Source organism: Gallinula chloropus (genome assembly GCF_964237585.1).
Source record: "Gallinula chloropus genome assembly, chromosome: 28".
Taxonomy (NCBI): domain Eukaryota; kingdom Metazoa; phylum Chordata; class Aves; order Gruiformes; family Rallidae; genus Gallinula; species Gallinula chloropus.
This window is the reverse complement of record NC_140113.1, coordinates 4,721,676-4,744,677: the sequence shown is the minus strand read 5'-3', so window position 1 is coordinate 4,744,677 and position 23,002 is coordinate 4,721,676. Positions and strand designations below refer to the sequence as shown.

The 23,002-nt window shown below is 38.5% G+C and overlaps 1 protein-coding gene across 1 annotated transcript in view; it reads right to left on the bottom strand.

Moving 5' to 3' along the window:
• Window positions 1-23,002, bottom strand: part of EPS15L1 (epidermal growth factor receptor pathway substrate 15 like 1) — a gene marked incomplete at its 5' end in the record, with an annotated part of 36,853 nt that overhangs the window by 12,625 nt on the left and 1,226 nt on the right. Inside the window, 21 exons of the mRNA XM_084276387.1 lie at window positions 3,736-3,868; window positions 5,261-5,343; window positions 5,702-5,765; window positions 6,307-6,443; window positions 6,807-6,857; window positions 6,980-7,106; window positions 9,089-9,253; window positions 9,520-9,717; window positions 10,554-10,715; window positions 11,233-11,305; window positions 11,664-11,749; window positions 13,415-13,571; window positions 14,046-14,203; window positions 14,374-14,610; window positions 14,942-15,001; window positions 16,144-16,269; window positions 17,132-17,194; window positions 17,797-17,892; window positions 18,460-18,507; window positions 18,869-18,958; window positions 19,173-19,214. Coding sequence (XP_084132513.1) covers window positions 3,736-3,868; window positions 5,261-5,343; window positions 5,702-5,765; window positions 6,307-6,443; window positions 6,807-6,857; window positions 6,980-7,106; window positions 9,089-9,253; window positions 9,520-9,717; window positions 10,554-10,715; window positions 11,233-11,305; window positions 11,664-11,749; window positions 13,415-13,571; window positions 14,046-14,203; window positions 14,374-14,610; window positions 14,942-15,001; window positions 16,144-16,269; window positions 17,132-17,194; window positions 17,797-17,892; window positions 18,460-18,507; window positions 18,869-18,958; window positions 19,173-19,214 — 2,356 coding nt within the window. The remainder of the gene's footprint in view (window positions 1-3,735; window positions 3,869-5,260; window positions 5,344-5,701; window positions 5,766-6,306; window positions 6,444-6,806; window positions 6,858-6,979; window positions 7,107-9,088; window positions 9,254-9,519; window positions 9,718-10,553; window positions 10,716-11,232; window positions 11,306-11,663; window positions 11,750-13,414; window positions 13,572-14,045; window positions 14,204-14,373; window positions 14,611-14,941; window positions 15,002-16,143; window positions 16,270-17,131; window positions 17,195-17,796; window positions 17,893-18,459; window positions 18,508-18,868; window positions 18,959-19,172; window positions 19,215-23,002) is intronic.

The window sequence follows — 23,002 nt, the reverse complement described above, 5'->3', positions numbered from 1 at the left end:
AGAGAAAAAAGAAGAGAAAAAAATCTGTTCTCTCTTTCTGTAATCAACAACTTTTACCTAGAAACTAGTTAGCAGTGAACTCTGACTGATTTCAATCTGCAGCTCAGGGTAGAAAACATAATTATCCATCTGTGAGAACCTACAAAACCATTTTAACTGACAGGTTTCAGGGGATCAGCCCTTTCAGGTTTTTTAATTCTACACAAGAGTCCTACCAAAACCCCAAAAACACTTTAAGAAATAACCCACCCAGAGGTTTGGTAGTGCTGAACACTACAGGTAATCCTCTATGAGAAAAATAAAGTGTACAGCTTGTACAGGGCACAAGCTTAGGACAGTCTGAGAAAACAATTTGCACTGGAATTTAGATCTCTGTCACAGGGGACCTTTGCTTTAGTATGTCAATATAAACGACTTGTATTTTTTGTTTATGTATACAGTCTTGTATTCCACTTATCACAGCCCATTATACAAAGCACAGGCCTCTTTAGATCATTGTGGTGCTTTTTGAGCATTATTCAAGATACTGAATCAAAAAAACCATAGAAAACCTTCCATGTCTCTACAAAGAACTCATCAGGTTCTCCAGTACCACTTAGTGAACACCAAATTACTTCAGCCAAGTCCCAGGGGAGCTGTACAAAACCTGATGTCCATTAGGAACTTCACAAAGAACACACACATACTCCCTGGGGGATTTTTATTAGAACAGTCTAGTCAGGAGAGCTAAAGTGGGGTTTTTTTAGCTGATCTTCCTCAACCCAAGAAGAGAATCTTAAACCAGATAAGGGACAGAGATACTGCTTTTTCAAATCTTTCTGTGTAACAGTTATGTTGGAGCTCTGATGTACACTGGTATCCAGGCTTGCTGGCTCTGAAACACCTTCTCCTTGTCATTCTCTGGTTTTACTCACTGCTGTATTAGCCTTCCTCCAATTCTCTTTAAAGGTTCTGGACTCTACCTTTAGGCAGTTATACTGAAAAAAGCACACTAGAGCACTTAATCAGAAAAAAGCCCATGGAAGTTTCTCTTGGGCCAAGCAAGGATCAGTTTAAGACTTGGTAAGACCTGAGCTATCTTGAAGATTTGGGTTCAAAAAGGAGTGAGAAAGGAGGCAAATAATTTATCAACAAATATCAAGCATAAGCCTGAGAGTCAGCCTAAGATACAATTAAGGAAGTAATCTCATGGCTGTCACCCCTTCTCAACCTTAGTTTTCGAGAAGGGAAAGATACAGATCTTAAAGGTGTCTAATTCATGCCACACAGTAAGTGCCTTTCCCTGGCAGGTAGTAACGACCACAGACAGCTTTGAACCAAGGTATCTGCTAATACAGACAGCAGACCATAGCTGCTTCTCAATGTCCAAGCTTTGAAAAAAACCCCAAACACCACTGAAACCAAACCAACCAACCTTCACTTCACAAACAGCCAGCAAAGAGGTCAGGGTAAGGCCAGACAGCAGTTACCCACTGCAACCCTGGTATCAACAAAGCTGGCAGTGGCAGAAAAACTCCCTTCAGCATGGTCTGAAAACTGTCTCCAGAACCTGCTTAGGACAGCAGTTAATCTGAACTACATGCTCCTTTGACAGGTTTCTCCAGGTAGGTCTGAAGCCCTTTTGACCTGACCTTCACTAAACAGCAGAGGTTATGTCTGTGCAGCTCCAAAGGTTTGCTCTACCTTTGTCCTTGTGAAGAAACGAGACCTGACATCAACTCCTAGTTCCTCTGGACAAAACCTAGACACCTGGGCAAGAAGGCAACACTCTCTGGTGGGTTTTGCTAGTTTCTCCTATCAACAGCTATCTATTAGTATTTTCTACTTGACTGTAGAGTGTTGAGGACTAGTTTTAGATTAGATCTTTGCTGTACCTGTCTAGAAAATGCAAACGAACCATACCGGTGATTTTCTATATTAAAACTCCCCCAACAGAAAGAACAGTTTCACTAAAAAAGGGTATGAACTGGGAACAGAAAAACTATAGGTTTCCCTGGTAATAACTTGATTTATTCATCCTTCAACAAGATCTTTATCACCTACTTTTTTTTTTTTAATTAAGCAGACCAATGAGAAAGGTAAGAAACAACGGAAGTTTCTTGCCTGTTGTTTGTTTTCTGAGCAACGTTCCCATTTCTGACACACACTTTCTGCCTGTATCTCTTACTAGAATCGCAGTATATTACTATATAATTTCTCATGCTCTAAGTAACCACCGAAGGTTGCTTTAGTTGTGGAAGGAAGGGAGGAGTGTAACTGCATAGGCAACACAGGAGGTTCATTTGCTTTAAAAAAAAAAAAAAAGCCTTGCTTTGTTTCCTCCGTAGTCTATTTTATCATAACAACATTTGCTTTTGGCAGACCAGCGGAACCTTACACACACTGTGTCTCCAAGAAGAGGGGAAGGTACACATTTAAACAAATTTCTAAAGGGTGATTAAAGGCTGAGTGCACACATCTAGAATCAAAACAAGTTATCAAACCTAGAAGTTCTTCAGAGTTCCTCAATATGTACAAAACCAGGGACATAAAGCAAAAGAAAACCCACCCATGTAGGTGAGGCAATCCTACCACATGTATTTCTCATCTTTGCTGCTAACTTTTACACTGTATTTGCTAGGAAGAATTGTGTTTCAAACAAGAAATAGAAAGAAACCACATGAAAGAGAAAATATAGGTGTGCTTAGAATTTTTTGACTCAACTTTGTACAGGTCTTTAAACACTAAATTATTCTATGTAGACATTTCTTAAAAAGACAGCCACTTACTTGCCTTGAAAACCAAAGAGAGAAAGATAACACCATTCACAGTGGCAGAAAAGCTGAAGGCAATCTTATTCATTTCTGCTTTTATTCATCTGTGTCCTATGAGTTGATATTGGTCAACATTACATATTATGAGGGTTTTTAATTACTAACAGCTCTCTAGTACCTCAATAGTAGAACATAGTTCCACAAAGCCAGCGTGGAACAGACTGCTTCAAGAACCCTTCCACAATCCTAGAGTATTTCACAACAAGTTTTCATCAATACTCACCTTCACAGAGCCTCATCATTTGGCTGCAAGGTTTTAGCATGAACCACAGCACTAGGAACACGTAAATGCTATGGCAAAGGTCTGCTCCTAAGCCCACTGTATTAGACAGTGTTTTCCAAACCTTGGATCAATCTATGGGGTAGTTAATGACATCCTCAGGGTAACAAGGAAAGTGCTTTCTCCTACCAGGGTATCCAAGGAACTAGTTTTAGTATAATTCACTTGCAAAACCAGCCAGGTGAATGATACATGTGATAAACAGGATGGGTGCAAGGTACATGCTTTGCTCCAAAATGCAACAGCACAAAGGTAGACAATACACATATTTAGACAAGGAGAAACTAGTAATAGATGTGTTTTCTTTGAGTTATGCTTCCCTAGCAGTGTCAGTGGATGCATGAGAATACTAGATGTTGACCCACGCATTTAGGGCAAAATGATGTGCCTAAACAGAAGTAGAATCCAGCTTTTTTTAGCCAACTAAAAGTTCACTGCTAGTATTCACTGAACTATGCCACTGTTGTTAAAAGGAGACTTGAAACCAAACAGCTCTACTGACAATTCCTACCAATTTATCCATAATCTCATCTCTTCCTCCATGGTTGAAATAGATGAGATGAAAGACTGTCAACTTGTCCTTATGTCAAATAACATAGACAAAATTGGGGCAAATGGCTATTCAAAAGAGAACCTCCTTACCACTGGGTGGCTTGGGTCGTGGAGGGACATTTTTCTTCGGTGGTAACGCTGGTGTGTCTGATTTGCTTTTGAAAGGGTCATCTGAGAATCCCACCCCTCCGAAAGAGGAGGCGAAGGGGTCTGAAGCTACTGACTACATGGGGAAAAAAGAAAAAGAATTTAAGCCCATTGTAGAGTATCTGTTGTTTCATGAAAGCTACAGGTTAACTCAAGTAAAAAGCATTCACTTCAAAAAAATTAGGACAGATTTAGAGAATTGTATCAATGGTGTAAGAGGCTAACACCCACTGACAGAGGTGCTAGGGTTTCATTTACATTCAGAAGTACTTACAGTCTTAATCACCTAAGTACTTTAGAACTTTTAGTCTTAGCAAAAAACTGATGAGAAAAATAAAAGGAAGTAAAACTCTACGTTTTACTATTTGGTTGTGAACAGTCATACTACAGTCCAACCTTCACTTGGGTAAACACAACCACGATAGTAACTGGTAAAAAAAAGGTAGATTATAGAATGGATGGCTTTTCCCCCAAGCTTTAAGTTACAAAAAGCTATTTGGTTTGGGGGAGGGAATTGGGCAAAAGCTTAGGGAGAATTCCAAAGTATTTTTTTCCTGTTTCCTATATTCAGCTGGTTCTTGTGAGCGACTCTATTGATTTAAAAAAAGGCAGACAAATTATGGCAGGTAAGGATACATATCATCTTGGAATGAAGAAAGAATGATTTTGTATGCGAAGCTAAGAAACTTACAGCTGCACCTTCACTACAAGCTGACTCAAACACATCAATATTGGTGAAGACTGTTGCCACCTAGAGGAGAGCTAAAATCCCCTCAAATGCAGTCAGAAAAGTTAGAAAAAAATACAAGAGGTTTAATTAGTCAAAGTGATATGATAATCTATTTCCTAGTTAATATTTACTCTACTACGTTCGAGTTTTATTGTGGAACTGCAGCTGATGTCAACTGGAAATTCCAAACTCCATGTCAGAGAGCCAACAGCAGGCTGCCTGATCCAGATGAGGGGGGAAGGACCCAGCTCTATCTGAAACAGTCTATACCAAGAAACCAAGGAAGCAACAGTTCTACTAAGAGCTATAAAATGTCAACAGAGCATGTTTTTCACCTTCCCATGCTTCCCTGTACTCATGGAGAACTTTAAGAGTAAGTCAGAATGCTGTGAGAGGTAAGTACCCAAGAAACAAGCTTTAAAACATAAAGTTGGACACTGAAATACACCAATATCTGGAACAACTAATTTTTCTTACAAGTAAAAACTTGATGTTATTTCTTCTGCTCCTCTGGAACTTGAAAATGTTTGTGAAAAGATTCATTAATTCCTGCTGAATCTACAACCAAAGACTTTCTCATACTTGAGATGGATGGAAAATGCTTTGCTAAGTGACTGGTGAGGCTGATCGGAACAAAATTAAAAGTGAGTTGTCAGCTTAAAAGTTACAATCACATCACACCCTGGAAAAAAACACCTATTTGTACATTCATTTTTAAAAAGACCTTATAACCCTTACCTTTGACATCTGACTGAAGTCTGCAAATCCCTCACCACTACTGAAAGCACCACTTCCAAATGGATCCAGTGTTCCAAATGGATCTGAAAGAGATACAGGGGGAACAAAGTTCTTTAAGATAAGAATATGAAGAATGCTTTTTGACAATAAAGTAAAAAACTAGGCAGGTGATAAAAAAAAACACTTGCATTTTGATCTGGCACAAGAATTCCATAAAAGAATATAAGTGATCTACAAGTTGTTTGGAGGAAAGGAAAAAGAGAGAGAGAGAAGAAAACTGAAGCATATAGCATACAAAGAGACTTTACTTTCACAACTGAAACAGGACCACAATGAGAACTGCTAACAGTTCACACTTTCTTTATGCTTGACTTTTACATTTGACTCTTCTTTCAGAGATAATTTCTTACTCATCTTCATGAGAAAATTTTTTCTCCTTACCTGGACCTTTTGAAGAAGAGATACTGGAAGACGTAAAAGGATCACTGCTTTCAAAAGGGTCAGGCTAAAGAGGAAGAGATACACAGAATTATTGCTCTGTGGTCCTGTGCACTTGCCTTTTAATGCATATCAAAATCTTTTGCTCTTAGAAAATTTTTTTCCAATTTCAGACAACTCTGTTGAGTGGACATATAGTAGGATAAAATTGACTGATTCTATGAAATCTGTATTATTAGCACATTTGGTTATTGATAGTCTTGAATAAAACATCAAGTACCTACAAGTGAAACACATTAATGTGAGAAGTGCATCATGCTAAAATACAAGCAGTATTAGTAGCCAGGGCAAAAGAAGACTTTATACCCCGAAGTGTTCAGTTTTTAAGCAAGAAATTGAATAATCAGGTCAGGCATTTACATTGTTGTTAATTCAGAGAGTCTGTATATTGCTTCTTTTTAAAGAGATGGTGGTTGCAGTTGCTCTTCAGTTTGAAAATTTACTATCAGGTAGGAGAAGAGTATTTAGTGATATTTCATTCCTCTTTCAGACAATAAGCTTGTCAATAGTAAAGAAATGTGCTATGTGCAGGTTTAAAAGTTACTGACCTTTGAGGGTAAAGCGGGGGGTTTTGTGAATGGATCTGAGGTAAACGGGTCACTCTTCACCTGCTTCTTGAAGAAATCCTCTGGGGCAGAGCTACGGAACGGGTCACTTTCCTTAAATGGATCCCCTCCAAATGGATCTAGGAGGAGTATGGAGAGGTTAATAGAACACAGCACCTACCATGCCTGTAATGGACCATTCTATAATTGACATCATACTCACTGATGTAATTTTTCATATGAAAGCACACAATTATTTGTTCAAGCAAATAAAACTTCCAGATACCTCTCTAACAGGGTATTACTAAGGTCAGACAAGTACATGTTTATATTAAGGTTATGGACTTAATAGAGTTACATGCAGGTTATTAACATCTTGATCCTGGATGCACACCCTGTCCCACATGCAAACCAAAAATCTGAAGCCAGGAAAATTTGAGATTTTTGTGATTGGCTACAAATTGTGTATATGACATCTGCCCTGTCATCAAAAGGGCTATTACCTGCTGGAGCAGGTGGTTGTTCTGCAAAAGGATCATGCTGGAATGGGTCACCTATGCAGAATAGAAAAATCATTTGTTTTATCCACTATTTAGCAAGATAGTAAAATTTTGTGAAAATGTAATTTACTCAACAACTGGTGTTCAAGGTCTCTGGTAAGCCACTGGTTACTTACTGCCTTTGAAAGGGTCTGCTCCCTTGAACGGGTCCGATTTGAAAGGATCTTCTGACTGGAATGGGTCTGTATGCAACTCTTGTGTGTTATTGGTAAACATCAAGGCTTTATTCTTAAATGGATCATCCTAAAAATTAAGGGGAGAAACGTTACAGCAACTTACTATGACTAAGATGCTAGATTTCACTTCACAGAAATTCTAGAGCATCTTGGCTGCTGATCTTAAGAACTACTTCCTAAAGAACTTTCCAAATAAGCAGTTTCTAAGCAGAAGTAATTACACAGTAACATAGCCTGAGACTACCCAGAACATCAAAAGTCTACTCAGATAAAAAGGTTAAACTGCCTCTCATATTAATATATTCAGTTCTAAAGCACCTGCACAACCACACCATCCAAAAATTCTTTCTTCCACAGTTATTTTACAGCTCAGCTTCAGGCAGGGCAATTAAGAGAAAAGGATCCCAAAATCATTTCTGGACTACAAACACAAGAAATTACTGCTGAGTAGTCACACTCAAGATTGCTCCTTGTTGACTCATTTTTGAGCTCAAAGCTATCTCCAAGTACTGACTTCCCATTACAAAGCACTACGTGGCAGGAAAAGTGTTACCCCAACATTTCAGTGATGAGGGGTTTGTCAGCAGAGGCCAACCTATTGCCTTGCCAAGTTACCAAAAAATCCTGCACGAAGCAGCAGAAAACTGAAGTTATGAAACACCTGCCTTACGTTCGTTTGCATCTCACACCCCCAGTCTTTTGTCTGGTGTGGGTCCCTCTGATGAAACCACAGTCCTTGCCTCAGCTGGCAGATGCATCCAGCACCAGCAGAGCTTCCATGGAGAATCAAAGCCATTCAACTCTACCATCAGAAACATCTAGTAACAGCTACACACTGACACTGCCTCCAACAGGAAGAAGAGACGAGATTTCTCTCCTCCCTTAAGTCTTAATCAATACTTCCCAGAACAGCAGGGAGGGAGGTGGGGAGAGGAGGAAGAGGAAGGATTAAGAAACAGGAAAGGGACACAGTGGTTAAAAAAAAATTACTATGAACATACATTGAATTTTCTTCCAGTAAGTGGCTCTCAGGTTTTGGAAATAAGAGAAACATCTGGAAGTTTCCACTAGAAATTAAACACAAAGTTTATGCAGGCCATGGAAGCATAAAGAGTGCTTTCAGGCCACCTCCCTCAACATATTGGTGGTTTTAGTCTACACTTCACTTCTTTTGAGCATTTTGTTTTTACAGAAAAAATGTAAAGCAGGGCATAAAGGTAGTATGTCCTATGAGTATTTATTCATATGCTGTATAAAATGGTTAACTTCTTACTAAATCCATAGTAAATACTGTGCTTACAAGGACTGAGGAAAGTATATTACCCTAACGAGGGAGCACCAAACAGGTGTTTAAGTAGAATCAAGCAAATATGCAACTTTCATACTTAAAGTGAAGAAACAGGCTTAAAAAGTGGAAAATCTTGTGATCTACAGCAATTTATTAGATACCCAAATCAACCAAAGAAATCAACTGGAAAAATCTTTAAGAACCTGAAGGAACTTAGGAAGTAGGAAAAACACTGATTAAAAGATAATGAGGTAAGTGATGCTGTATGCAGAAGAGAACTGTATGTATTTTGGGAAGGGAACATGTTTTTTACTGAAATTTGTAATAAACCTAATTCACTACAAAGGAGAAATGTATATGGCTTCTTTTAGAAACAAGAAAGAAATACATGATTAAAGGGAAGTTTACAGCAAGAGAAGACTTGGTAAGCTAAAGAACTTACCTGCTGAGACTAAAGATGTGCCAAGTTACATATGAAGGGTTAACATCACCTTTTCCTTTTTTATTTACTTAGTTTGCTTACATATTCATACTGCTCCATAGGCACAAAATCCTAGCACAAGATCTAACCCAAGGCTTAGAAATCAGCATTTCCACAAGCATTAAAATCTCTGCCTTGCACTGAAGATTGCTGCCTTGCAGGGATCACAGGATTCACTAACAAGCCAAGCCAACCTAACACATTCATTTCAGATTCAGTGCAAGTTACAAACCTAATTATTGTAAAATACACTAAAGAACAGTTATTTAATTGCTTTTACCATAGCTCCATAGTTGCTTCTTTCTGTCTGCCCAAGGCCTTCACTGATGTCTGCTAAATTCGTCAGGCTTCCACCGTGAATCCCATTGAGAGTTTCATTATATTCTTCTATACTCTTATTGACTTCTTGATGACTCTCTTGAAGCTGAGAAAGTTTACTCCTTGCCTAAGCAGTGAAGAACACTTTAGTATGTTAGGCATTCAATAACACTGTCATTCTTGTTAAACACACTAGCCAGAGTTGCATTTTCCCCTCACCAGAGTTGAGCTCTTCCTGACTCAAACTGGGAATTAACATTAAACACCAGTCAAGAAGGCTCATTTCATGAATCAGGAGGGTTTTTCTCCCCCTCTTTCTCTTCTTTCTAGGTAATGTTCAATTCTTAGCCTTTCAAGAAGCAAAAAAGTTATTGTATAAACTACAGTGAATACCTGGTTTATTTCTTCCTGTGTTGATTTTAAAGATTTGATGATTGTTTCAAGCTGCACTTTTCCAGCCTGGATACTCTGCTCTAGCTGTGTCTCTTCTTGCTGGAGGCGATTCAGCTCTGCTTTTGCTCTATTTAGGTCATCTTCCTGCGATTTTAAATCTGATTCCTGAGATTGAATCTGCATTTTTAGTGAGGAAATCTGAAACAAAAACGTTACCAAAAAATCAGAGTGAAATTTGAAAAAAATGTAACTTCATGAGTTTATAATAAAGAATAGAAAGTTGTAAAGCAACTTATCAACTGCTAAGAAAGATATGAGAGCTTCGAATGAATATGTACATGCTGCTTATTATGCTACACAAAATCCTTGTTAAAAGCACATCGAATAAACCCAAGAAATATTAATATTTTAAACAGAAATACCACACTAATTAGAACGGAAGTTAAAAAGTGTTTCTAAGATGGTCACCTTGTAGTTTTTGGAACTTGGCTCTTTTTCCATTCAGGCATTTATCAAGTACTGTAAAGTTGATTTTTAACTCTGGCAAGAGTTAAAATTACACAGCTACATATGACTCTCCTTATACACTTTTTCACATGACCTTATATGCTAAGTTTCTATATCAAGACAACATGCAATTACAGTGGTAATTGCATCCCCCTGAAAACTCATTTTTAACTCAGAACACCGATGAGGTTCAGTGATCAAAATATGCAGCACTGTCCATGGACTACCTCCTGGGTCAGGAATAATGCTTCTCAACTACCTGTTAGGTTAAATAAATTCACAAAACAGAAACAATTTATGCAGAAAGGTACCTCTGGAGATTATGTGATTCAACCTCCCCCATTAGGACCATTATGAAAAGTATCTACATCAGTGAAATTCTTTCTTGGACCTCTGTATATGTGTGGAAATCATTATTTATGATAATAAATTAATAAACAAAGCAAACTTATTCATTAAATGAATGGAATTTCCTTCAACAAAAGACACAACACTCTTAAGCACGTCCAGAGCTAACATACACTCACCACCTGTGTTTCTTCCTGGCATTTCTGCCGGACATCATTCAGCATATCTTTCAGTTTGGCTTTCTGCTGGTCCATCTCATCCAGGCGGTCTTGGGCATCTTGTTTTTGAGCCTCTAGCTCTTGCAAGTTACTTGTCTCCCTATCTAAATCATTCTGCAGTTCCTGAGGAAATTACAGAGTTTGTAACTTACATTTAGCTGTTACCTCATAGGAACAATCAACCACAGACAAAGAGGCTAGCGAAATCCTAAAGATTTTCTATGTCATATAGGTTATTCCCTGCACACATACATTTTGTTTCTGCAGGAACTTGTACAAGACATCAGTGCCCACAAGATGGAAAAAGACTGGCACAGGGCACGTGAAATTGAGCTGTCCTAATTATCAAAACCAATACTCTTGGATCAATGATTTCCTGAACTGTGGTGTTAGTCAAGCACTAACAAAAAAGGCATTTCAAACTGTTTAAGTATCATCTTCTAATTATCTTAACCAGCATCAGAAGAAAAAAAAAAAAAAAGAGGGAGAACAGAAAAATAAAGATCTTTAAAGGGAAAAGCCTGTGAAAGGAGGAAAGACTTGCCCAGAAGCAAGATGAGGAAAGACAGAAGACAAAACACTTAATTCCCAATTATTTTACATTAAAATGAAAACTAATAATGATAAACAGAGTTTTTACCTGAACTTCATTGGTTTTCTGTCTGATTGATTCTTCCTTTTCCCTAATGTCCTGCTCTAGCGAGTATTTCTCTCTACAGGATAAACACAGGCACATGTATTCATAATTAGTTAAATACAACACACACATTCACACACACAGATCAATTAAGTATTAATCTCCAAACACCACACAACCAAAAATGCCAGCCCATATTGTGATACATTCTTTAAAGGAGTAAAGGTGTATTATTCTTTGAAAATTACTATCTGTGCCACCATCAGCCTTCTGAAGGCACCAGGCAGAATCCATAACTGGCGAACTGTAGGGTGTCAGTGGGAGATTTGCCACCAACTTCAGCGACAAGTAACGATAAACTCACTCAAAGTAATGAACACATCAGTGCTACATAATTAATTGGTAGGATTTTGCTAGTAGTGCACAAGTATTACCTCTGCAGCTGTGCAATTTCTTGGCTAATATCATCCAGTTCCTTCACCCCCGTGAATTCTCCTGATCCAACAGAACTGGAGCTGTCCTGTTAAGAATGAAACAGCTTATTAAAATGCCAAGTCCTAACAGAAGATCTTCCTTTACAAGGGCTGATGACAAAGGTGGGACACAACCCTCATGACACTCATTTGCAAAATTCTATGGGAGACATCAAATTATTAAGCAGCATCCACTGAGCATGCCACACAACTCTCCCTGGGAGACAGGAGAGTTTCCTCCATGCCCAATTAACAGATGGGATAATTGAAATACACAGCAGTTAAAGGACATACACAATGTCAACAAATAAACTGCAGCCAAGGGTAGAATTAATACTCAAAACCTAAAAACCCAGCTCTTCTAGAGTCAATAGCAAAGCTTCCATGGAACCTAGTGATATCCGATTGTAATTTCAGCCTTTGTGCCCTGCCACAAATTAACAACCTTTTCTGCAATTATATACAATTTCCTAACTCCTTTTAGTTAGGATAACACAGTTCATTGTTCCATGTGAACAGAAGACTCAAGTGAGATGCTCACAGCAGCATACAGTTTATTTCATGCTATATTCAGCTAAAAACACAGTAGATGGAAACAAAAGATACAGTGAATGGAAGATAATGGGAAGCTCAAAGCTCTCACACCAAAGTATATTTATTGCCCACAGCTTCAGAGAATTAGTACTTGAGCAAGTTTAACATGCCAATGCAGAGCTGCCTGTCAAATAACTTCTTGATAAACCATTGTTACAGGAAGCAAGATCATTGGGTCAACAGCCAACGCTGGTAACGTCACACTACTGCAACACTCTCATCATGCCAACAGCAAGCGTCACAGAACACAAGAGCAAAGAGACAGGAGAAGGTATAAAAACAAAAGCTTTCAGGTTACAGGTAGCAAACATAAGCCAATTTGTGTTCTTTTGGATGTTACAGTTACTCACACGCCGCATTTCTGTTAGTGCTGAGATCTCAGTTCCTACAGGGGTCAAGTAACCTGACAGAGTCTATAGGAAAAGGATACAGGAGAAGCCTTAAAAGGACCAGAGCAATGGCAGCAGTTTCAATATATTTAGAGGCTCAAAAGCTTTTTGCTTAGGTAAACTCAAAAAAGGAAAGGAAAATACTGTATAGTTTAGAGAAGAATGTATTGACACAATAGAAGTACTTAAGCAATTAAGCTTCAGAAATTAACACACCACTGAAGGAACAAAGCAGCATTCAGCAAAAGATCAGATGCTCCAGTAAAATGGTATTAACCTGGACAGATATAGACTGTCATGTTAACAAGGTTTTGAATCCACCAGTTCCTAGAAACCAGGAATGCATCACTCTTCCTTTAGCCATTAAGAACTTCTACACTTTCATGGGAGGAATTCCTGATCACAGTCAGGAACTGGCTACTAAACCAGCTTTTAACAGTTGCCTGAAGTCAAATAAAACCTTCTCTATGACAAAAATATTTTTCATGCTAAACTCAGCATTATTATTCTTTTATTTACACAATATTCTACTGCATTGTTCTTTACTGTCTTGTTAAAAACACATATATATTTTTCAAATGTTAAAGAATTGCCAATTTTTTATGTCCTCTTGAAATATTCTGTAGCCTAATATTACAGAATTTTATTTTTTTAAAAAATAAAGACTCAAAGCTCAGTACTTTCAAAGCACATGTGTTCAGTATTATCTACCAATAATCAATAACTTACCTGTATGGGAGTGTTTCTCTCTGTGGGAGGAATCATATCTGGGGACAGCACTTGTGGAGGATCAATCCCTTTACTGACCTTCTGTTGAATGAGATACATTGCTAGTGCAAACTGATCTTTGCTTAACTTTCCCATTTGTCTTGTGTCTGCCAAGGCCCTGGTAAAAAACAGATCATACTTATAAGCAAGAAAAGCTTATTTCTCCTCTACTAAGCAGCCTGAAATACACATATACATGTAATTGTCTTTTGATTCATCTTGCTTATTCTAGTGAAAGAATTCCATGAACAGCAGTGTTTTATTGGATGTATTTAACTGAATAGAACAGTATTACTCTGAGAAAATATGTAGAGCACCAAAACCTAATAAAACCCCCAAACAAACCAAAACACAATTTGCAGTGACCCACACCCCCCTCACAGAGAAGTGTTTCTTCCCCTTGTTTGTCTACACAGCTTACATGTCATAGGGTGACAACAGGACAAGCTAAAAAAGGTTGAGTTAGGGGTTGGGGGAGGGTGGGGAGCTGTGTGTCACTTTTTTTTTTAGTATTAGGATCACAATTCTGGCTGGATAATCTGACTTTCCACATCAGCAAGTTATAAAAATACAGCTACTAGGAAATTCTTACCATATATGTGCTAGGAGATTCTGAGACAGACCTGAATGCATAAATATGTCCTTTACTTCTTGGCCACTCACAAAACCATCCAGGTCTGTGTCTGTTTTTAAGAAGATTTCATCATATCGCACTTTTTCAGACATTGGTACCACCCAGTTCACAGAGGGCTGTAAAAGAAAGTTTTATATATTAGAAGATGATAAACATCTTTCTCAAGGCACTGAGTACAGATAACATTGAGTCAGATGTGCTGACTATCTGGCACAACCAAATCCAATGACTAGTACATGGGTATTTTTCCTTATTGACTGATTTCCCCTAATAAAGAGATTTGTACCTGTGCTTGTTTGATGCTGTGCTTGGGAGACAAGCTCCCCGTGCTGTTCAGGCTGTTGACACTACCATGAGATGGGGTGGAACGGAGGCTGTCTTTTGGTGGAGGACTTGCAGGGAGAACAGGAACTGCCCCAGGAAAGACAGGCGTCTTCTTTCTTTTAGAAGGTGGTATGAGAGAAGGGGGTAATAGTGAAGGAACTGGTTCTTTCTCAAGAGCTCTATAAACCAAATGCATTGCCTGCAAAGGCAAAAAGGTCAGATAACATTAGCAATTAGAAGAAAAAGCAACAAGATTTTTCTAGTGTCGTTCATTTATATGTTAGTAAAACAGGGAGATTAGAGATGTAAGCCAGAGCAGATCACTTTGAATGTAATTCCAGAAAGCTGAATCCTGATGACACAGACAAGCATCAGTAGATGGATTTGAGAGAGATCATTTAATAGCTCCATGTGAACAGTTTAGATCAGAACAGTTGTCTGTGGCAAAGAAAGCTGCAAAGCTCTTGAGAAAACCCAGAGCCCTTTGCTCCAGCAGACACACTGTGAATTGAGAATCTAATGCAACCTACCACAGCAAATTCGTCCTTGTCCAGGTGCCCATCTTTATCAATATCACTGAGATCCCAGACCTACAGCAAGGATGATAAAAACAACCATTTGGAGAACAAATTACATATTGTGCTTTTGATGTTAATTGTCATTATGTTAAGCATAAAGACCACATTAGTTACATTAGACCTAGCTAAACATTCTCTGAAGAAACAGACTGGATTAGGGTTTTCTGGCCATGTGAACCAACACCAATGCTAACAAGTCCTGGATGCAACACAGGCAGGTTTTTCATCTTTCTATGTTGCAATTAAGGAGCCATCAAGCTGACTAAAAACATCCAGAGGTGGATATCAGGATTGTCCAGAGGGTGTGGGCTAGTAGATTGTCCAAATTTGTCTTACAAGTAATTTGAAGTGTTTTAGAAAAGGCAATACATTTCTAATCTGCATTCCATTCCTAAATGTCTAGTTTTCATGGAACAAGAAAAAAAGCTTCCTGAATTTCTATCATGACAATAACAAGGTAAAATACAAAACCTTTTGAGACAGATTACTTCATAATATTCAAGTACAGAATTAAAACAAGTCACACTCAGATTTTGTAGATAATACAGATAAAGAGACAGTTACTCTTAATAAATCAAAGTATATAACACAGATACAGCTGTTACATAGAAGGTATTCTCTCTCAGCCATATCAGCATGCAAAACATTAAAGAACACATGTATTAAATGGAAGCAGAAAGCTTTGCTTCCCTTGCAAATATGTAATGGATGAACTGAACTCAGATCTCAGAATAAATACTTGACAATTTGACAGCCACAATAAACTAGGATGGTTTAAAGTGTTCTCTTGTACAGTGAGTAGATCTAATGGTATGTCTAATAACTTGTATTTGGGAAAAAAAGACAAAACAGTGGGATATTATGGTTTAGGAGAGTGTTTTCTTGTTTTTAAGCCACTGAAATAAAAATTTCCAGCTCTTAAAATGAACATAGAGATAATGAAGCCCATCTACTCTAGGGCCCAAATTACTGCTATTATTCTTATTTCTAAGTGGATGACTTCAAGGCTACTTAATGCTTTTGCTTTATAGTATGCACTCAATGTAAAATCTCAGCCAAACTCTGATCTATGTTGATAAGTTCAGTTTAAATATTTAACATTACAACTATGAGAAGCTAAATAGAGAATATCATAATCCAAACAGTGTACTTACCCTTCCTAGGATGTCAAGAGGTAGCTTTGAATTCATCAGTACTGGTTTTACTTTGTCTCCTGAAAGTAAACCATTTACTGGCAAAAGGCTTTCAAAAATACCATCAAACTTTGCTTTTTCTTCCACCTAGTTGGTAAGAAATAGCCTGAATAAGTAAAAAAGTGTGCCTGTGTGAGTGTTGAAAATGAGATCTTGCAAGAAGTTAAGATTGGTCAGTAATCATTCTAGATTTTCAAGCTTTCTTGCAAGTGCCAGCATGCTGTATTTAAATGTAAACCCCATGGAGCTAGATTTAGCAGCTTAATTTCAAGGCCAAGGTTACGACAGGAGATTTGAACATGCAGCACACCAGATGTGTTTCTGCAGTGTTCTCCAAGGACAATGCATTCTGATCAGATTTTAAACAAACTTTGACAAACTCTGTAGAACTACAAATTGTTCTTCCCCAATAATTAGCTTCCCCACTTTAAAGTGCAACAAGCAAAAAAAAATAATTAGAATTTCATTTAACTTCTACCTTTCAGAAAGTGTTTGCATTTGAAAATTCACCAATACAAATATTCAGACGTGTGTATCAGAAGTTACTTTTTCCCAATGACACCTATTGTGTGTATCACAAACATAGGAACTAAAGCTTTGAATTAATATTTCCGAATGGATTCTGTGAAATGCTTTGCTGAACTCAGTGGGGTTCCTTTATACAAACATCAAAGTGCTTACTATTAGGATTCTGGAAGAAATCCAGGCAGAAGATTAAAATTTATTGTGCCTTAAAAACATCACACCAGGGGTTGTCAAAGGCTTGTTTAATAATTATTTCAAATATAAAACTACAGCTCAATATTCTCTATTGTGCACAAGTCTGTCTTGTGCAGGCCCTCTGAAACTGGTATTATATTCAATACAAAATTCTCTCACCGGGGAAATTGCAGACAAGGAAAATATTTACTTTTAAAGAATGGATGAATGTGCTGTCTTTCACACTTACCCTAACAGCCCAGTGAGTCTCTGTTGGAGGTGGTGTGATCAGCAAAGGACTGCTAGTGTCGTGCTAAAAATCAAAGATTTTTTTCGTATGTATTTACATATATAAATACACATACTTCAGTCTCTAATCCTTACCAATTGCCTGAAGAAACGGTTATAGACACGAAGCTTAACTACACTGAAAAATAGTCTGCACATGTACCCAAGTTAAAACAGCAAATTCTATGGACTGATACTACTACCATATTCAATAATGCCATCGGGCACCCAAACACAGAACTGAAGACAAACTGAAGGAGGTTCCACAGCACCTACTGCAGGCAAAGCTGCAGTTGTGCCCTCTCCTACACACTCCTGTTGACCCAGTCCCAAACAGTCCCTGTTTTTCTTTTCTTTTTTCATAAATTTAGAGTTTAGCCACATCAGCTTCCTGAACAAGCTGACCACAGTTGAACTTGCATCAGCTTTGCAGTCCAGGAAGGAGGAATACTATTCAGGAAGACAGGACCATGGCAATCATGACTGCAGCTGTCTTAAGGAGCAGTTTGACAGCAGCCCAAAGTCTCAGAACTCTCACATTCATGAAACAGAAGATTATTCCAGCATTCCAGCTGAAGCCTTAGCTCTCATATAAAACATATATACATTTAGGTATATATTACTTACAAATTTAGGAGGTGGCACGGTCAAGTTCAGACTGCTGAGGTTAACATCATGGCCATTCTGTGCACATGCTACAAGGCGTAATGCAACATAGAAACCCTACAAACAACAGTGTTTGCTATTAAAAATAAAAGCAACCAGTCTAAATCAGTCTCCAATAACCCATTTATGACTTTTACTAACACTACACACGTGGAGCTCAACAGGGAACAACAGATGCACAGCCCCATTCAGTTAACTGCATAGTGACAGTTACATTTTTAAAAATCTCCATATCTCCAAGTAACCTGTATTTGATATTCCAAGCCCTTTTTAGTAATGCTAGGTATACTTTTTTCATGCAAGAAAGACTTCTAAAATATAGCTTAAAATCATACTTTGTCTTTGTTAAAGACTCAATGACTATGTGTCTATAGATCTCACACACATTGACTATTTACAAAACAAGAGGGACAGAAAATTAGATCCAAACTTTTCCAGCAGTCTCACTGAGAGATGTACTGGAATACAAGCAGTGCTAGGAAAAACCCTTCATCTTGTAAACAAAAACCTAGGAAAAAACCAAGCCACAACTATGTTTAAACTCCTATGGCTATCAGGGTTTTCTTGAAACAAGGCTAATCTGTGTAAGGCAACCTAAGTCATCTACAGGCACGTAGCATTCACCTGTTTATCCAAGTATCCTTTACAGTCTGGGTCAGCCAAATCCCATATCTGTGGAGATAGAAAATAAAAGTCACTGTGGTTTTAAAATGAAACTTGACTCAGCTCAACAGTCCATCCCACAAGCCTTCCTCAACTGTTCATTGCAGCTTTGAAGTTATGACATACAATGTTATTTAATTCTCAAACTAACAACGGAAAAAATGACACAAAAGACATTTTTTCCTTTTAATTCCTATGAAACTCAGAACAAGACCTTGGAGCTATTACCAGTTTGGGGTTAACCCAATGTTCAAAGGATTTGATTTGCATTCCACTGAATTCTTGTTTTGCAAACGCTTTTAGTTCAAGGTTAGCTGCACTTCAACAAGCGTACAGATAATTACTGGATTATCTAATTCCTTCAACTTACTTTTCCGAGGATAATATCAGAGAGACCAGATTTTTTAAGAAACAGTGCAGCTTCACTCGCCCCAACTCTCCCCGTGTATGCTGGATCTACCTGAAAGAGAAAAATCCACAATCAGCTGAAGCCTGGCTGTCATGCAAGCAGAGATAAGAAACATCTCTTGTCTCCTGGTCAAAAGGAGTTACATAAGCATGTGTTGCCACTTGGCAGAGAAAACTTAGAGCATTGCAATGGGGAAAGGGAAAACAGAAATCCTGGAGAAGAGGAAACAATACTTTATTTTAACATTCTTTGTTTAAGAACCTACCTGTTTGTAGTAAGTTTCATATAATGGATTCCCAGTAGAAAACTGGAAAAAAAATAAAAGACAGACATTAAGAAATCAAAGAATGAATTTCAATCACAGACAGCCTGCCCTAAGGGACTGACAGGAAAAGCAGCATATAGTGATTTCCATATCCCTTCTACCAAAAATGTATGCTAATTTGCTGTGTTCCAAATTGGACACTTGAAATTTAAATGTGGGTAACAGTGAACTCCCAAACTTACAGCAAACAGACTGCCACCTCTTAAAACCTCTTAATCACTAGCACTCATACTGATACTCACGCAGTTATTAATTAACAACATTTTATGGTAATAAGGTTTTATGGAACAGCTTTGAACTATGCCAAAGTATTTCAGATCACAGTTTGAGACTACTGATTATCAAAGGCAGAGTTTTCAACTTGACTTGACTACCTCCTGGTTGTACATCTGGGTATGGACTATTTTCAGCCAACAATTATACACACACAGAGACTGAGCCCTGGTATCAAGATATGCCTGTGTTTGTGTGTTTTCAGGACTAGGATCCTAAATTGAAACAGAGTAAACAAATGACAGAATAAATGGTTAATTAACAAATGTCACAATTCCCTGCAATGCTGTTTGAAGATTTCAGCTTGGTGTTATCACAGCATTACACCAAAGCAGCAGACATAAGTGTAGGCTCTGCTTTTCATTACACTAAGCAAGCAGATTCCTCGTCCCTCTCACTAACATACCAAGCAAATGGGAACTGGAACGCCAAAAGAGGCAGAAGCCCCAACATCCATCTTCTCACCTGTTTCCTACAGTTGCCATACAATTCTAGCCACACAGAGGTTATAAGTCCAGACCTTCTCCAGCCTCAATGCCAAGAGGCAAAAACAGCACAAGCCCGTCTCAAACCTCTTAGAGTAGTCAAAGGCCTTAAAAAACAAGCAACAAACCCACTCAATAGACAGAGTTTAATGAGTGAGACACAGATGTCAAAACCTCCCACAAGCTGCTTGGGACAATCGCTCTCCACCTCCGGGACCTAAGTCAGACACCTGAATTATCAGGTCATGCTACCTCTGATCACTCCCAAATGTTACCATCCTCTTTGTCATCCATGTGGACTTCCGGATGTTCTGCCCACACTGAGGTGAAGATAGCCAGAAATATGATGTAAGAAAAGACTAATGGAGAGCATGAAAGGTTATTTTACACAAAGAGAATCGTCTTGTAAGTGTACAGCAAACATGCCAGATTTTAATTTAAGGAGCTATCCAAAGTAACTAAGCCCTATTAGCCAAACACCAGCAAACATCAACTCTTTGAACACTAGTTTGAGGGTTCATGAGAAAAATCACACATTTTCAGAAGAGCTCCCTAAAGGTCTTAAATGTAGTTCACTTATATCCATCAACAGAAGAAACCACTGCATTCTCCAACACCAGTACCCTCTATAACCTCTTGCTCTTCCAGAAGCTCCACAGGAGTTCAGAAGAAGAAAGCTGCGACCATAGCTCATAAATCTGACTCATCTTTTTGCTGGCTTGTAAACAATCAGCACAGGGAAGCGTTGTGTTCCCGTCCAAAGTAGGAAACTCATAATTCAGAGGAAAGGTGGAAGTGTGAAGTAGGGAATTTTCTGTCCAGCTCTGAATAAAGTCTAGTATATTTTAACCAGCTGTCACCAAACTATATAGCTCTCTTATCAGGAGGCCCAGAGAAGCTCACCAAAGACCAGCTGCAAGCTCCTCTAAGTTGGTGAGCATCCTAGAGCACGCAGAGACTGGATTCATACCAAGGCACAGAGGAAGTTGCTCCAGCAGCAGCGCTGAGTGATCTCATCCCGCCACCAGACATTCTTGTCACCCTCGTTTGCTACTGTCAGCCACGACATACAGCTGACTTACCTGACAGAGGCGGCAGGAATCCAAGGCGATGTGCTTAGATGCTGTGAAGTTTCTTCCACAGCATTACATTCACCCCAGTGCTACTGGAAAGCACTTCATCAGTCGCTTCCCTACTTGCACAGCTGTACAAAGATGAAGCCTCCCTGACCGATTTACCTAAATGACTGCATCTCTGTGATGAAGCAAACCAGACAAAATGGGCTCAAGTGATAAAAATAGCATCGCTGCCTACCTACCCATCACCACACGAGACTGCATCTCTACATTCAAGAAGATTCTGTAACCTGATGGCATCTGCTGATAAAGAACCTACATAAGGCAGTGCTAATGCTGGCAATCAGACAAAAACATGTCTGAAGAGTTTGCAGTTGATGAGTGGTCAAAGGATGTAACAAGTCAGCTTGCTCACAGTTGAACAACCCTCTGGTTTCCATGCCTACTTCACAGTCCCCAAAACATCATCTGTAACCCACACTATATGCCATCTCCCAAACAGATGCTTCAGAACCCTGGTGCCTTGTTGCTTGGTCACTAAGCTGATTTCCTGTAAAAAGCCTGAAGTTCAAGTCTGGAACTTGCACTCTCTGGCACATGGCATCTGTGGAACACAGCGCACACACATGGATATGTCTCCATGTCCCTTAACACAGGTCTGGACTAAAGACAGCATAAGCTGCTGCCACCAGAACAATTAACAAAGCCATTTCCTAGCAGCCTGCTTTGCCTGAGGTTGTGTCAGGGCCACAAAGAGCTCTGGATCAGGTTATTTTCCTTGGTGTCCTCCTGTTTTACAATTTTCTTTGAGCTACTCTTGTCACATCATATGATGGATGAAAATAGGCACTGTGAAAGGGGAAAAGAACATGGTACCCCACAAAGAGCCAAAAGAAGGTTGCCACTGCCCCAGAAAGATTACCTTTGCCCTTACTCAACCTGCCAAGTACCCCAAGTTGTCTCAAAAGACTGAGCTACAAAGTGATCTGTGCTGCGTTTAACATAACTCTCCGCAACGTCCAGAGGCTGCAGGCTGAACATGCCTGGCACAGTGGAAAGACCACTGATAACTTTCTTTTCTTGAATATTTGATCACCTTATCAAAGACAAATCAAGTTTCAGTTGTTGTTTAACTCCAAGGACTGATTCTACATTCTTGCTCTTCAACTGATTTCATGCATAGCCAGTTGAAAGCCAGCTGAAGCCTGTTAAATAGTTTCTTTCATAAAAACATCACTACATAGAACAGTACCATAATAGAATTAATTTATGACAATATAATTAAGCACTTCCCTGTGTTTGAATTACCCATATTCTTTATAGTTCTTAATATGTTGATACCAATATTCTTATATCTTTCTGAATGAACATGCTTCAACATTACAGCAGATGTAACCTCCCCTATTCCTCTAAAGGCCACTTCTGGCATTTATTACAATTAGCATGTTATCTCTACAGTAATAATGAAATTGGGGCTATTAAAAGAGGAAGTATATTCATTTTAAGGGAAATTCTGTTTACCGCCCTGATTACAGCTAGATTGTTCTTGGCAGTTCCCTGCACAGTAAGTAGTTTTAAAGCTAGAATGCTTCTGCTGAATTAGCTGGAAAATAGTATGTCAAAATGCCTGATATGTTCACAGAAAACAGCCTGTTTTCCCTTAACAAAAGAAAATACCCCTCAAGTCAGTCTCTCAATTACTATTTAGCATTTAAACACCTTCACAGAACCAGCGGCCCCAGTAAAACAAAGATTTGATACATTTTTACCAATGTACTACATAAGCTCCACAACAACAAACCATTTCAAGTCCAGAGGTTATTGTACATGTAAGTTTTGCATTGCATCACTTGAAAAATGTTGGTAAGTTTGCATGGGCATGGATGTTTTCAGATGTTTCTGAACATGCTCATCTAATTAAACAGATGTTAATCAG